Raw genomic sequence first — 15,266 nt, forward strand, 5'->3', positions numbered from 1 at the left:
GCTTTTTCACATTATGAGCCTTCCTTTACTAAAATAATATATTCTGTTTCTCAATACTCATCTGCATTCCTTATTTACAGGATGTTACTGTCTCCATTTGTGTGTGGGGGGGTGTTGATTAGATTGTAAACTTTCCAAGGCTTATCTGTATTTAAGATTTTCTTCTCAAGAATAGCCCCCATTAAAATGCTTAAAATACAGTTGAGTGAAGAGCATTTAAATATTTCACAATTTATTGGCATGAGATATGTCATCATCAAAAAAAAAATATGCTCCATTACTTGCTAAGTGGTAGAGAGGGTGAAATGTTTAAACAGGATACATGTTCACAAAATTACTGGAAAAATGCCAGAACCTTTTATTTATTTTAACTTAACAGCTTTGAAAACTAAACAAACATCTATCTGTTTGATCACAATTCATAGAGCTATGGAGTATAATAATTCCAACTCTAGGGCATTACCAGATAGATTATCCATATTGCCATTAACTGTGACAAATTGTGCTTTTAAAATTTTATTGACACTGTCACATACTTGACCTTATTAAGTACTTTGTTGACATTAACAAGGTCTGTCTTTATTCTAGCCCAGCAGGATTTAGAAAAAAAGATGGTTTAAGTCAAAAAAGTACCAACCAAGAAAGATAAATGTACAGAACAAGTTAATTAAGTCAAGAAATGGAGAAGGATTCCAGGCAAAAGGAAGACCTGTGCAAAAGTATGGAGGTGGAGGAATGAAACAGCATAACATGTTCAGGAAACAAAAATGCAGTATGACTAAACCAAAAAGTACATAGAGAGGTGGAACATGAGGCTAGAGACAAAAGCAGGAGCCAAATTAGGAAGTATTTTGTGTGGGCTAGGAACAGACTTTAGTCCTACAGGCTATGGGAAGCCATTGTATGATTTAAGTAGTGATATGACAAGAATTACATTTCAGAAAGATAACTTAATGGAGGATAATTTAAAGGGAGCTAGAATGGAATGGAGGGTAGAAGACATTTAACAGTCCAGTGAAATGATTAAATGGTAAGAAGTGATCCCACCCTGAAATAAAGAAGAGGCAGTGGTAGGGAGGAAGGGATACTATACTAAGGAAGCTTGGAAGTATAACACTAAAGAAATAGAATTGATAGGATATGGTGAAAACAAACTGGTAAGAGAAAACCAGGAGAGCTTAGTATCAGGGAAATCAGAAAGCTGGGGCAGGGGGAAAGCTTTTATAAAGGAGTGATCAACAGTGTCAAATGCTCCTGAAGAAACCAATATGATGACTTCAAAAATGTCAACTGCTTTTTATATTATGGAAGTCACCGGTAGCTCTCTATTACTAAAGCTGATATTTTCATTTGATAATTAACTTGGAATAGTTAAAAGGCATCTTTTCTTTAAGTTAGAAACTATTCTTTTTAAACACTGAAAAATGACTTAAAAAAAAACTTCTGTTGAGTGGATTATGGCTCACAGTGACCGTATAGGACAGAGTAGAACTGCCCCATAGGGTTTTCAAGGCTGAAATCTTTAGGGAAGCAGACGATCACATCTTTCTTCTGAGGAGTGACTGGTGGGTTGGAACTGCCAACCTTTGAGTTAGCAGCCAAGCACTTGGCTACTGCACCAATGATAACACTGTACAAATATCTCTATAAAACCCTCCACTGTAGTATTTCTACATTAAAAATGGTAGTAACATAAAAACCATCAATAAATAGAACACGTTTCCTAAGAATTACCAGACATCCATGCAACACTTAATATTTAATATGTCCTTTACTTTTCCACAACTTTTCACCTAACTCATAAGCTTCAATGAGTAATTTTCTTGTTAACCCACCTCTACTGACAAATGATATATCCCAAGCCACTACTTCACTGGTGATAAGAGTATACTAATAACTAATTTAACAAATATACTGAGAGTAAAATCTCTACTCTCTGTGAACCACTACAGAGAAAGAGTCCATGCATTAGAGACACTGATTTTTGCACAGAACTCTATTTGAAATGAATTACATAATTCTCACCTCCTGAGGAGCCCTGATGGTGCAGTGGTTAAGAGCTGCTAATCAAAAGGCTGGCACTTCGAATCCACCAGCTGCTCCGTGGAAACCCTATTGGGCAGTTCTACTCTGTCCTATAGGGTCAGATTTGTTCTGTTTTGTTTTTTGCTCCATCTCCTTAAACAAAATATACTAGGTAGGATTTAACATTTTCTTGCTGACTCTGGGCATCATTAAATATGTGAGTTAATGAGCTATGCTGTACTACAGAGATGCTCTTAGGAGCTATTGAGGTATGTAGGACTATTTGCCCTGACACGAAATGAAATAAAATGTTAGAATTTTTTGCATTCTAGTTTCAGCCTTTCATTGTGTTTCTACCTCCTCCCTTACTTTTAGTGTGCTAGTTATCACTTCTTGATGATCTCCGTGCACCAGTCTGGAATAAACCCTCTCCCAGCCTTCCAACTTGGGCTTCTAGTCTCATGTGTCTGGAAAAGAGACAATCAGGCTCATTAAACAGCATAAGAAAAAAGAGTAAAAAGCCCTGATTGAAAGGCCAAAAAGTTTTTTCTCGACGTGAGCCTTATTTGATGGACTTGGGGACATTGTTGTAGGCTGCTCAGGGTGTTTTATTTTATTTCTTTTTTGGTTCTCAGTTCTATTCCAAAATGATAAATCTATTAACTAAGTGAGAGCTCTGGATAAATGAGCCGATTACATTATCAGTAAAGAGTATATTGTCATTTTCACGTACCATATCTAATCACGACATGCACTAATTTTTTTAATTTATTTTTAGCATGTTAGAAAACATTTTTAAAATGCATTAAATCATGCTAAACACACTTGTGCTCCTTATGTACTTTAAGACATGGCAATTTAAAAATTATAAATTTTTATAATACATCATTTTCTGATAAAGTCACTACTTTCTCATTCCATAAACAATTATTATTAATGCTCAGTATTCAATATCTTTTCCTGCTGAGCTATGAAGAAATCAGTTTCAACAACTACGTATAGGTAATCTCACTCTGTTATCTTTTCTGAAGTAACTTGCAGACTACTCTGGCCTCTATTTTTACCCACTGGAAGCCTTTCTCCTTGACTCCCACTCTACCATAATACTGCTTCTCTCCAAGAAAAGACTATTTCCTGGAAAATTACTACCTATCCTTCGAGGCCCAGTTTAAGTGTCACTTCATCACTCAAGCTTTCCCGGACTTACGCAAGACTTGGCTAAGTCATTCCTTTTTGCTCTTTTTAAACCTTACCAGGAGAAAAGGGATATGGGTGGGGAAAGACAGGAATTTCAGGCAAAGGAATCTGCACTATCAAATGTATAAAAATCTACAGCATATTTGCGAAACACAAGATTTGGTATGGCTGAAACATATGGTACATTCGTAAGAGTGATATGTCCAAAGGTCAGCATGTAAGAATGGGGCCACACTGAAAAAAGTCATCTTCCAAGATCAGGCTTTTCACCTTTATCACAATAGTAATGGGTCATGAGCAGAGGATTTTACTAATGTCAATATGTTAGAATCATATTTATTTCTTAAGGATAACTGACAATAGGATAGAACATTTGTCTGAAGAGGGAGAATGTGTTAGTATGGAGTATTAATAAAAAAAAACTTGTAATAATATCAGTGGGAGAAGATAAACGCAGTGGCAGTAGAGAAAATAAGACAGATTAAAACTAATCAATAAGACTTGATGATTGATTGGATTCAGGGGACAAAGAATGAAGTCATAAGGAAAATTGGAGATTGGGTAAAACATGATACCATTAATAAGATGATCTAAAATGGGAAACACAGAAAGAAAGTACATTTATTTTGGGGGAATCAGGTTAAGGGGAAGAGATAACAAGCTCAGTTTTAATATAAGAAGAGGTACAGTATAGTGGTTAAGAGCATGTGCTTTGGAGCCAGATTGCCTGTTATTAAATCTAGGCTTGGCCTCCCATTTGCTTTGTGAGTCTAAGAAAGTCATTTAAAACTTTCTGAGCTTCAGTTTACTCATCTATAAAATGGGAATATTACTACTCTATCCCTCATACAATTGCTATGGGGTGTAAATAAGATAACATATGTAAAGTATTTAGAACATTGCTCAGTGCATGGCTTATAAATGCTATTTTTAATTTCTTATTTTTTAAAATGCCTATAAGACATGCAGTTAAAACCAAAATACCAAACCCATTGCCGTCAAGTTGATTCCGACTCATAGCAAACCTATAGAGCTGCTGCCCCATAGGATTTCCAAGGCTGTGATCTTTATGAAAGTAGACTGCCACATCTTTCTCCTGCAGAGCAAGTGGTGGGTTCAAAACCCTTGCGGCTGGCAGCCGAGCACTTAACCACTTTGCCACCAGGGCTCCTTAGACATCTAGTCAGGCATTTGGAAATGCACGTGTGAATAGAGAGAGCTGTATAATCTGGACTTATAAATCTGGGGAATCACTAGAACATACTTGGATGTTGAAGCCAGAGAAGCAATTAAGTATATTCATGAGGTAAAATATATATATTCGTATGTACATACACATGATTATATATATACACATATGAATACATATATGTGTATGCATATATACATATGCATGTATATATGTAAAAACGGCAATAAAAGAGGACCAAGGATAGAACCTAAGGAACAAAATACCCAAGGAGTAAGAAGAAGAGAAACACATTAAAAAGACAGAAAAGAAACAGAGGTAGTCGGAGAGCATGTAGAGAAGAGTGCCTAGAAATCTAAGGTATATAAAATTTTCAAGGTGGGAGGTGATCAGGGCCAAATGATCAGGACTGGATAGAAGCAGTATGATTTTGAATTTAAAGGATCACTGTCGACCTTTTTGAGAACTGTAAAAAAGTGGAGTTGTGAAAGGCAATTTAGGAAGCAGAGAAAGTAAGTACAGTTGATTCTTTTAGAGACTTGGACTATTAAGTAAAAGAGGGAGATGAGAGGCTAGTTTGAGGTATAAACAGGATCAGAAGATACTATAGTATAAAGCAGACTTGAGGATGATACTAAGCTGAAAGGAAGTCAGTGAAGAGAGATCATATGAAGACATATGATTTAGTTTCTACCTATTTCTTGAACTACTAAAGATAATGAAAATCTTATCACAGAAACAAAATTTCACTTTAAAGATGAACTAGAAAAAAAATCTGTAAGAAGTTAATGATCTGCTTTGAGATCCAAAGAAAAAAGAAAGAATAGGTATATAGTTGTTATTTAAAAATATAATTAGTGCTGTATTTTAACAGAATTACTTTCTGAGACTCTAATAACATTTTGAGAAGTCTCAAGGTACTACAGAAATAGGAAAAGTAATTCTGTTAAAATACGGCACTAATTATATTTTTTAAACAACAGATTTAAACTTTTGTTTTTCATTTCTGTATTCTGAATATGTTTTAGATGATATTTTTTCATTCACATTAGGTAGTCCAAATAAACAGGCCCACTCCACAATTCTTGTGAGAGTAATAGGCGCCAAATATAATAAATCAGTAATTTTTGTACTCATTAAAATAAGAAATTTCATATTGTGGTTTGCATATGCATGCATCTATAATCAGTATCCAACAATTTCTTGAATACCTAGCAAGATGTCTATGAATACTCCATATGTTACTTGTTAACAACTTGCCACATAATCATTCCATTTAGTCTAGCTTCTTGAAGGCTAGCACATTGTCAATCCCATCTAATTGGGGGTGAACTGCTCTTTGAAGGTGGTTTCACATTTAAAAATCTGGCAGTGTAGTACACAAATGACGGCATCACAAAGATCTGAGTTCAAATCACACCTCTATTGCTTAATACTGGTGGGATACTGAGTTATTCAGCCTCCCAGCTCCTCAATTCCCTGATCTGTAAACTGGAGATAGTAATATCGAACTCACAGAGCTGTGCTTAAAAATCAATTTAAATAAGAATTTTAAAATATGTAAAAGTGCTTGGTCCAAGTATGGCAAACCATGTATAAAATATAATGAATCCTCTTACTACAATCAAAATTTTTAATTCTTCCTAAACAAACGTCACAAACTTGTGCCTATGTCTGAATGTCAACGAAATTAAGCTAGGTAAGCTCAATCGCAGGAACAAGAACAAAACATTCAAGAAGCATCTAAAAAGACAGTTCTAAAACCTTTAAGCACAGACATTATATTTCATTGAGAAAATTTTATAACAAGTATATTATAAAAATCAAAGCAATGGAAAGACATACCTCAACTTTTTAAAAAAAAATGTAATAAACTGACATAAAATGCACATCATAAAAGTTTTTCAAAAATGCTCATCATACTTGGAATAGGAGAAGTATGATTAACAAAGATCTTTAAATTTGGAAAGGGATTATATTTTTATAACATTACAAATTATCTTTCGAAAAGCCAATTCATCTCTCTGGTGTAGTTTGAAATTCGGGGGAGGGGGTGAGATACCAATACTTATTAATATGATAAAATAGAAGAAAACCAATAGTATTTCTTTTACACCAGTTAAGGAATTTTAATATTTAAACACTCAGTACTAAATAATTTCATAGAATTAAATGAACCATCTTTTCTTTGTTGAACAACACTACAAGAGGTTTAAAAGATAAAATATATTTAATATAATATTGCATACACATTATGACATAAAAATATTCCAGAGACGGTTTTCTGTGGTATATTAAATGGAAAACTGTCTAAAATAAAGAGATGTGCATCAGAGACTAAAAAACCTAGGGTCAACTTCAGCCTCTGCTACTTATAAGCTGTGTTACTTTAGACACGTTATTTAATATCACTTAGGCTAATTACCTCAAGGGTCCCTGGGTTATGCATTTGTTTACCTGCCTGACCACCAGCTGAAAGGTAGGAGGTTCCAGAGGTGGCTTGGAAGACATATACCTGGCAATCTGCTTCTAAAAGGTCACAGCCTTGGAAACCCCACAGAGCAGTTCTACTCTGCACATATGGGGTGACATGCATCAGAATCAACTCAGTGGCAACTAACAACAACAAACTTTATCACCTCAGAGGTAAACTGGAAATAAGAGCGTCTATATAGTTGGATTGTTGTGAGGATTAAATCAGAATATATATGTAAATTAAAATGTTTAGCCCAGGAACGCACATCATAAATGTGGTCGATAAATATGAGCTCCCACCTTTGAAAAACAAAGTTATTGTTCATAAAAATGGTTAATTTCCTGAAACCATTTAAGAAAAGATGATTTTGTCTTATAAAGAAGGCATTTAAGCTGGGTCTACAAAAGGCTATCATATACACCCTGACCTAACAGTTGCAATTCAACTCACTCAATCTTGGTGAATTGGACCTTTGAAAGTTGTGTGAATGTAACAAAAGAAATGTGTTTATGCAACTCACTCAATCTTGGTGAATTGGACCTTTGAAAGTTGTGTGAATGTAACAAAAGAAATGTGTTTAGTTACCTTAAATTTCATCAACAAACCCTCTGACTTCATTGACACTTGTTAAGATAATGGCATTCCATAAGCTGCTTGATCTCTTGTTCTGATTATTGCTAGGGCTTCAGTTTCCCCTGGTGTATTACATTCATTACTGAATTTCTATCCAAATATTAATGATAAGCATAAATGCCAGTTATAATATCTCAGAAGTATTTTTTCCTAATTTTAAACAAATTATTATTTTCACAAACTTCTAGCTTCTATAAATCCTCAAAGCAACAGCAAGAATTTTATTTTTGAATTCCATTCTATCTAAATATCAGATAAAATGGTGTTGATGCCATACAAAATGAGTACTTTAAATAAAACCCTAGAAACCAATTTTAGACAAAACTAACTCACCTGTAATTGCAAGGCTTCATGATTTTTTAATCCTTCCACAATTGGTGAAAATCGTTCCCTGTTATTTCTTTCTGCTGCTGTAGTTATAGCCCCTAACAGTTTTTCTAGACTGTAGAGAAAAAAAAAGGAACATAAATAAGAAATATATCTTACATGCACAATATAAGTATGAGTTATCTCTTTCAGTCTTCCCCGTTTAATTTCTGGTGCTTGGTGTTTATATATTGTTGTTGTTGAATGCTGTCAAGTCAATTCTGACTCATATCGATCCCATGTGACAGAATAGAATTACCCCATAGGGTTTCCTAGGCTGTAATCTTTCATAGACCATTACAATTTAAGAACTGTGTTCCTGTCCACTTATTTCTATGAGTCAACTATTGTTTAAAATTATTTTAGCACATAAAAATACAATTAAAAACATTTGAAGAAAATGAATTTTCTGAGCGATACTTTTTAAAGTATGCTTGGCTGATAAATGCTGAAATGTTTTTAGATTTGGTATTTTGTATATTAAAATAAATATTAATACCACTTCCTCATAATACAATATCCATAATCAGAGAAAACCCAAGTAAATAAAGACATGTCTATAATTACCTAGCATAAGAAATTATTTACCTGAAGAAAAATATTGGTAACCATCACCATAAAGTATCTGAATCAAATTAACCTTATGTACTAAAATAAAAATAAATAAATAAATTTTTTTTTTTTTAGTATAAACCTCTTACCATGAGATATCTGAAAGTAAAATTATATCATAACAATTACACCAAAAAACAAAAAATCCATTAGGGTCGAGTCAATTCTGACTCATACCAACCCTAAAGGACAGAGTACAACTGCCCCATAGGGTTTCCAAAGCTACAATCTTTATGGAAGCAGACTGCCACATCTTTCTCCCATGGAGTAGCTGGTGGGTTTGAATCATCGACCTCTAGGTTGGCAGCTGAGTGCTTAACCACTGTGCTACTGGGGCTCCTTAACAATTTCACCAGGTAGGTCATATTTTATGAATTAAGTATTGAAAATCTAATTGACAAGAAAAATCTTTCTTACTCATATATGAACTACTTTTTTTCTAAAAAACCTAAGGAAACCTTACTTATGCATATGTTATTTCATTTTCAGTTTGATCTCATTGAGATAAGACTTGATGCTATACAATAATATTTTTCTGCAGTGTTTCTCATTTACTTTCTAAGGACATTAGAAAGCACTAAACAACATCTCACTTTATTCTAACAGGTACAAAATTCTTACTGATACACAAAGTGTTCAGAAAAACATATTTCAGTTTAGGTTCTCAACTGATATTTCATTTTTTATCACAATACGTTCTTTCAAACTGGGCCTATCAATGACATCAAATCTGAAAATTTCCTTCTGATTCAATATTATTTCCATAAGAAGATATTATCTAACGCATATTCAGCAACAACTTGTTGAATTTGGCACATGCATACAATTTGAATAATTATCAACAACCTTTTTTTAAAAGGCTTAGTTTATTTCACAGTATGAATAATTGCTTCATATTTTCAGTTACCCTAGGCACATAAAGTAAACTACTGTTCTAAAATAAAAGTATCTAGGCAATTCAGTTATTTAAAGAAGTCAAGTTGTGTGGGTACATGTGGGGTGTGTATGTGTGCATTTGGCCAAAATAACACTCTAAAATTTTTCAAATTTTATACTGATTGCTTTACCTTCAGGTACACAAAATCACTATTCATCCCCTTTAAAACCAACTTTGAAGAATTCCCCGTTAGGATTCTATCTGCTTAAGTCTTTTTTTTTTAAATAAACAAAAATGCTAAAACAAAGTAAAAATGTCACACTTTCATGCAGGTTATAAAAAGTAACAGAAGAAAAATAAGACTTATTAATTTCTCAAGTCTCATTTTTTCATGCAGTTAATATAATAATATAGGAATACTTACATGTTCTCTTCTGCAACAATGCAAATAGCAGAAAGTATTTTTACTATTTCAGTCATCATGTTGGGTTGTTTGGGGTCAATTGCTCTTGCCAATAGTAAGAGACTTCTTTCATCTCCTAGAATCCTTTGTAGTCCAAACTAGAAAAAAAAAACCTTCACTCAAAATGTCTATGGAATTTATCTTTAATTAAAGAAAGCAACTTACAATGATTTTCTGAAAACCTATACCCCCACAATGACTTTCTACCTAATTGTATGAAAGTTCTTCATTTTTGTTTTGAAATGACTGCATCTTTGAGTTTTCGCCCCTTGATCAGATATGCTCTCCATTAGTCTGCTCTAAAAATTCCATAACGATTTGGGAGAAATATGGGAATAATCAGTAGTTCTGCAACAAAGAAGAGCATGTAAAGCACATACTGATATGATTTTCTAAAGTAAATCTACTTATGTCATTGGATCTCCATGGAGATGTCTGGAGTTCATGGATAAATTCTCCAACATCCTAGTGTGTAAAATTATGTTGAACAAAAAAAGTAAAACATTGAGAAATTCTTTTGTATACTATATGCCAGCTAAAGATGCAATAAACCTCTGTCTGGATTTTTCCACAACTTTCTTATCCTACACTCTTTTCACGCCACTTGGATGCACTACAAAAGCTATGAACCCAAAGAAATGGTGCCTGTCACGGTCAACTATGGCATAAGAGATACCCTTGTCATTTATTCTCATTTCATTCATTAATACATGTGTGTTTGCATGCATGTGTGTCTGTGTGTGCATTATACTAGGTTAAAAAAAAAAAGCCCAAACCTTGGGTTTTCACTACATAAAGGATAATATTTTCTTTGATATATGTCCCACAAAATATTTCTCAGATTTATTATGAAATATGTTCGCTTCTTTCTAAAGTCTAATGGTGAAATCTTACACCATTTCATTGGAACACAATTACCATTTCAGTCTAAGCTTTAGTTAATAACCAAAAACATGAATATTTTATGGCTTTTAACTTCTAAAAGAACTCAGGAAAACATAGCTAAAGCTCTAAAACACGACCTTATCAGAGATCATAAAAAATAAGGAAATTTATGGAGATAAAATAAATAAATAAAGGATGAAAAAGGAAATGGAAGACACTAGAGTAAAATGGAACAAAGAAAACAAAAGGGATAACCTATTTTACGCAAGCAACGCGAGTCTTCTATGTTTGTTTGCCCTCTGACCCTAAATGCTGCTACGCCATTTGTTTTTACTTGTTGCTTTAAAAAAAAAAATGAGCATAGGAAGCTTACGGGGGAGGTGGGACACAGTTGGCAAACAAACAGAAGGCGTGTGTTATTTGTGTAAAAATACAGTAAATATGTGTAAAGTTGGCCAGTAGATAATACTAAGGAATAGAAGTGATAAATCTGTGTGAAACTAAAAGATGGATGATTACTATGCAATTACCAAACTTAAAACAACAGCTTTAAAAATCATTTGGACTGAGAGAGAAATCATTTGCATTTTCCATTTATCGTGCCCTTTTAATAAGCATTTTCTAATACGAAGATAAAAATAACACTGAAGAGTAAAATGAAGAGATGAGAAATATATCTGAAAAACCATCAGTCCAAACATCAGAGCAATTATCATAGCAATATATGTTAAGCAACAATGGGTTGATTTTATGATTCTATTTTTACATGCATTGGATAGGGGAAAATAATTTTTGAAATAGGTAATCTAAACTCCACGGGGCCTACAAATTAATGTTTATGTCATTTCAGATGAAAGTTTTATTATTTGATCTGGACAATTTATTCCAAGATGAAATGGATATCTCATTGTTGTGCTTTTAATTTTGAATGCATGCTTTATGCCCATTGTTTCATATGTCTACAATTTAAAAGATCCATTTATTCATGTTCTAAGAAACTTACGTGCAAGATGTTAACACATTCTAACTAAAACTTAGCTTTAGTTTAAAATAATCTAAGTCGAATCATCATGTTTCTTCAAAACTGCCAAACTTACAAGAGATAAGAAAGTACGTGTTGACATATCAACTTACGTCCTATAAGGAAAAGCTCCCACAGGAAATCCCATTAATATGACTTTCTATAGTGACTATTCTGATTTCAGCCACTTGGTATCATGGAAAACTATGACAGTTAATAACACAAGTCAGCAAGAATTTAAGACAAAGGGTTGCATAGCTAATTTCGTAGATGAAGGGACTAATAGCCAGAGAGGTCAAGTGATTTTCCAAAGGTCACTCAGCTCATTAGTGGCAAAACTTCAACTAGAACTCTTATTTCCTGATCTATAGTATTGTGTTCTCTTTCCATTATTTCATTGTTTCCCTCAGCTGAAGAAACAGATCCATCCTGACCTTGGAAGGAGCAATATTCATTAAGTCTTTTCTTGTTAAGCATCACATTCTGCATAACTTTGTAAAAGGCTAAAAGCACAGAACTAGAGAAAGTCTATGACATGAACCTTTCTGGAAGAAACTTACAAGGACAACACAGTTGGTGTATCCTACGATAGAGTGTCATGCCAACTAGCAAGCACCCATTCTACCTCCCAATAACATTCTCTATTAATATAAAAAATATACATGTGTGTAATAAATACATACTTACATATAATCCCATATACTTAAGACTATTTACAGATTAGTTAAAAAGACAATCTTATTTGCATTGGTTATTAATAGCTATATTTCACAACTGACAAGTTCCTGGTTATTGTTATAATTATTAAGTATTTTAAAACACCATCTGAAGGGAACTCAAGTAATTAAATGAAATAGTCAACAGTATGCTACCTGCAGGCATACAGAGCAAATCATTTTCAAGATAGTAACAAAATAAGTTTACAGAAAAAATGACTTCACAGCCTGAACAGACTATTTTTAGAAGAAAAACATTTATTTAAAATTCATAGACCCCGTCAAGTGTAACTGTTGTTTAACATATATAAAAGAAAAAAAAACTATCTTCTAGACGTGTCTTTTATGTCTGTTAACTCACTGTCATTAACTGAACATAAAAAGAGAAGTCTTACCCTTACAATGTTCTTAGCAAATAAGTCAAATCAGAACTTTGGATATTCCTTTACACTAAAATAAAACTCTGTATCAGGAAACAGTACTCAAAATACAACCTTTAAATTTTCCTACTAAAATAAAAGAAATAAAAAGTGCTATCTAATTTGGGAACAAGAATGATATGTTTGCATGATTGCAAAAACCTACCAATAGATATTTTGTGAAGCAAAGTATATTTTAAATAATATTTAAATGAAACTAAAGATGATTTGCATCATAAAGAGAAACACCCTTTTGTGAACCAAATAAGCACCCACTAGTTTTTTTTTAGTTTGTCTGTTTTATACTTTCATACTGTCAGGCGAATTCTCACCTTTTGTGGTAGAGGCAGAAATAAACATTACATACTTACCTTATTATTCATAAATGCTTTGAGGCACTGAATAAGTTTATACTGATTCTTCTTGTCAATATGTTCTTGCCTAAATAAAGCGGAAAAAAAAAGATGATGTTGTGCTTAAAAGTTTCCCCTTTGGTGACTATTTTATCAAGTGTTTATTCTTACTGTTTCTTCTCGAGAAGCTTTTCAAGCACATCCAATAAGAGTCCAAGACCTTCATGGCCAAAGTTGTTAACCCAGCTAAAAAATAAACAAAAAACATATGTATAAGTTTGTACATTTAAATCGCCAAATATCCAAAATGAAATTTTGAATTACAAATCTCATAATCCTGACAGTATTGCCTGCATTCTTTCTACTCTCATGGCATCAAGAATTAACTCTATGAGGATGACTTGGAGTTCATTGCCTCAATCCCGGATCTCTTGTCACATTTCAGATCGCCCATTAGACAGTACTGTCTTGGTTGTGTTGCCAGCATCATATATTTATAAATCAAAAATTTCTCACCCTGCCTTCACCCCCCAAATGAACTCCTCCAGTGGTATAAATAACATCACTACCCTCTGAATTGTTTTTACTTGAACTATTGGCATATTTTTTGGTCCCCTATCTCTTTCATCTTTGCATTTATTCTGTTCATTCATTCAACAAATTATTTATTGAGTACCTACTAAGTATCAGGTATGTTTCAGATGCCAAGGATACAAGAAGGAGACATACGATTAAAAAAAAAACATAAAGTTATCAGTGCAATGGTGCTAGGCTTAAAAATAAAACTTGGTAGATGGAATAAGGAGTACCAGGATGCTAATTTTTAATGTGTTGCCAGGGAATGATTCTTTGATAAGGTGGTATTTGAACAGAGCCCTGAAGGAAGTGAGGGCTTTAACGGTAGTTAAAGTAACAGAATATTGGTTCCTGAGGAGGCAGCTAGTGTTTGGCACGTTTCAGGAATTTCCAGAAGACCAGTGTGGAGTGAGCTGAATAAGCAGCCTGGGGAGAGTGGCAGGGGATGATGTTCTGAGTGTGGCAGAAGGCTGGATGACCGATCATGTAGAGTTTGGTTTGACTTTCTAGAATAACTCCCATACATGCCTCCTCCCTCCTTTTCATTGCTTCTGCTAAAAATCCTAGTTTATCCTAGTTACCTCTCCTTTAATATGCCAGGAGACTCCCAACTAGTGTCTCTACATCTTCTATCTCTTCTTTTATTCATTTTACAAAATGCCAGATTAAGTTGCACTTAATTACAGTCAGCTGTCCAAAAATTTCCACTGGACTACCTAATACATTTCAAATTCTTTGGCCTGACATTCTGAACTAGCTTCAACCTACGATTCCAGCCTCGGGCCTTATACCACATATCCCAATAAAATGAGACACATTTTCTTTCCTGAAGTCCCCCTTCCACTTCCCTGCTTTGGCTCATTTATTCTTTCCAGAAGGTAACCCCAATTACACCTCTCCAAACCCTTCAAGGTGGAATTTCACTGTCAACTCCTCCAATAATGTTTTTCCCCCATAGGTCCTCCAACCAAATGTACTTGTTTTTTCTCTCTTTTGAACTCCCATGTATCTTTATTTATCTCCTTACACTTAATATTATGATTTTTGCAACACATGTCTTATCAACCTTTCTGGATTATAAATTCTCTGAAGACAGTTGTATCTTATTCATCTTTCTACCTCTCACAGTGCTTAGCAGAGTGGTGTACATATAGTCAAAAATAGGTAAATTAAACTTTATTACATTCGTTGGTTTGTGTGGCTAAGAAAATTTGGACTAACACTGGTAATAATAATGTGCATTTAGTCAGTGAGTCTCATACTGTCCAAGAGCTTCATTAATATACAGCAGACTCCTGTGAACCCAAACCAACCCAAGACTCCTGTGAAGCAGTAGTTAAACTCTATACTCTAAATATTTAAGCCAGAACTTCATTTCATTCCACAGTTTTCAAACCAATGACTTCATATCTGACAAAGTAAAGCTTATCAACAAAGCAAAGACTTAAATTTCTAAGA

At 33.7% G+C, this 15,266-nt stretch overlaps 1 protein-coding gene across 6 annotated transcripts in view; it reads right to left on the reverse strand.

The window, feature by feature from the left end:
* The window catches only part of DIAPH2 (diaphanous related formin 2), a 942,090-nt gene that overhangs the window by 673,630 nt on the left and 253,194 nt on the right, over positions 1–15,266 (reverse strand). For all 6 annotated transcript variants that reach the window (XM_049873110.1, XM_049873109.1, XM_049873108.1 and 3 more), the window contains 4 exons: positions 13,404–13,478; positions 13,251–13,320; positions 9,800–9,936; positions 7,854–7,962 (listed from right to left, as the gene is read on the reverse strand). In XM_049873110.1, coding sequence (XP_049729067.1) covers positions 7,854–7,962; positions 9,800–9,936; positions 13,251–13,320; positions 13,404–13,478 — 391 coding nt within the window. The remainder of the gene's footprint in view (positions 1–7,853; positions 7,963–9,799; positions 9,937–13,250; positions 13,321–13,403; positions 13,479–15,266) is intronic.

The sequence above is a fragment of the Elephas maximus genome, chromosome X, assembly GCF_024166365.1.
Source record: "Elephas maximus indicus isolate mEleMax1 chromosome X, mEleMax1 primary haplotype, whole genome shotgun sequence".
NCBI classification, from domain to species: Eukaryota; Metazoa; Chordata; class Mammalia; order Proboscidea; family Elephantidae; genus Elephas; species Elephas maximus.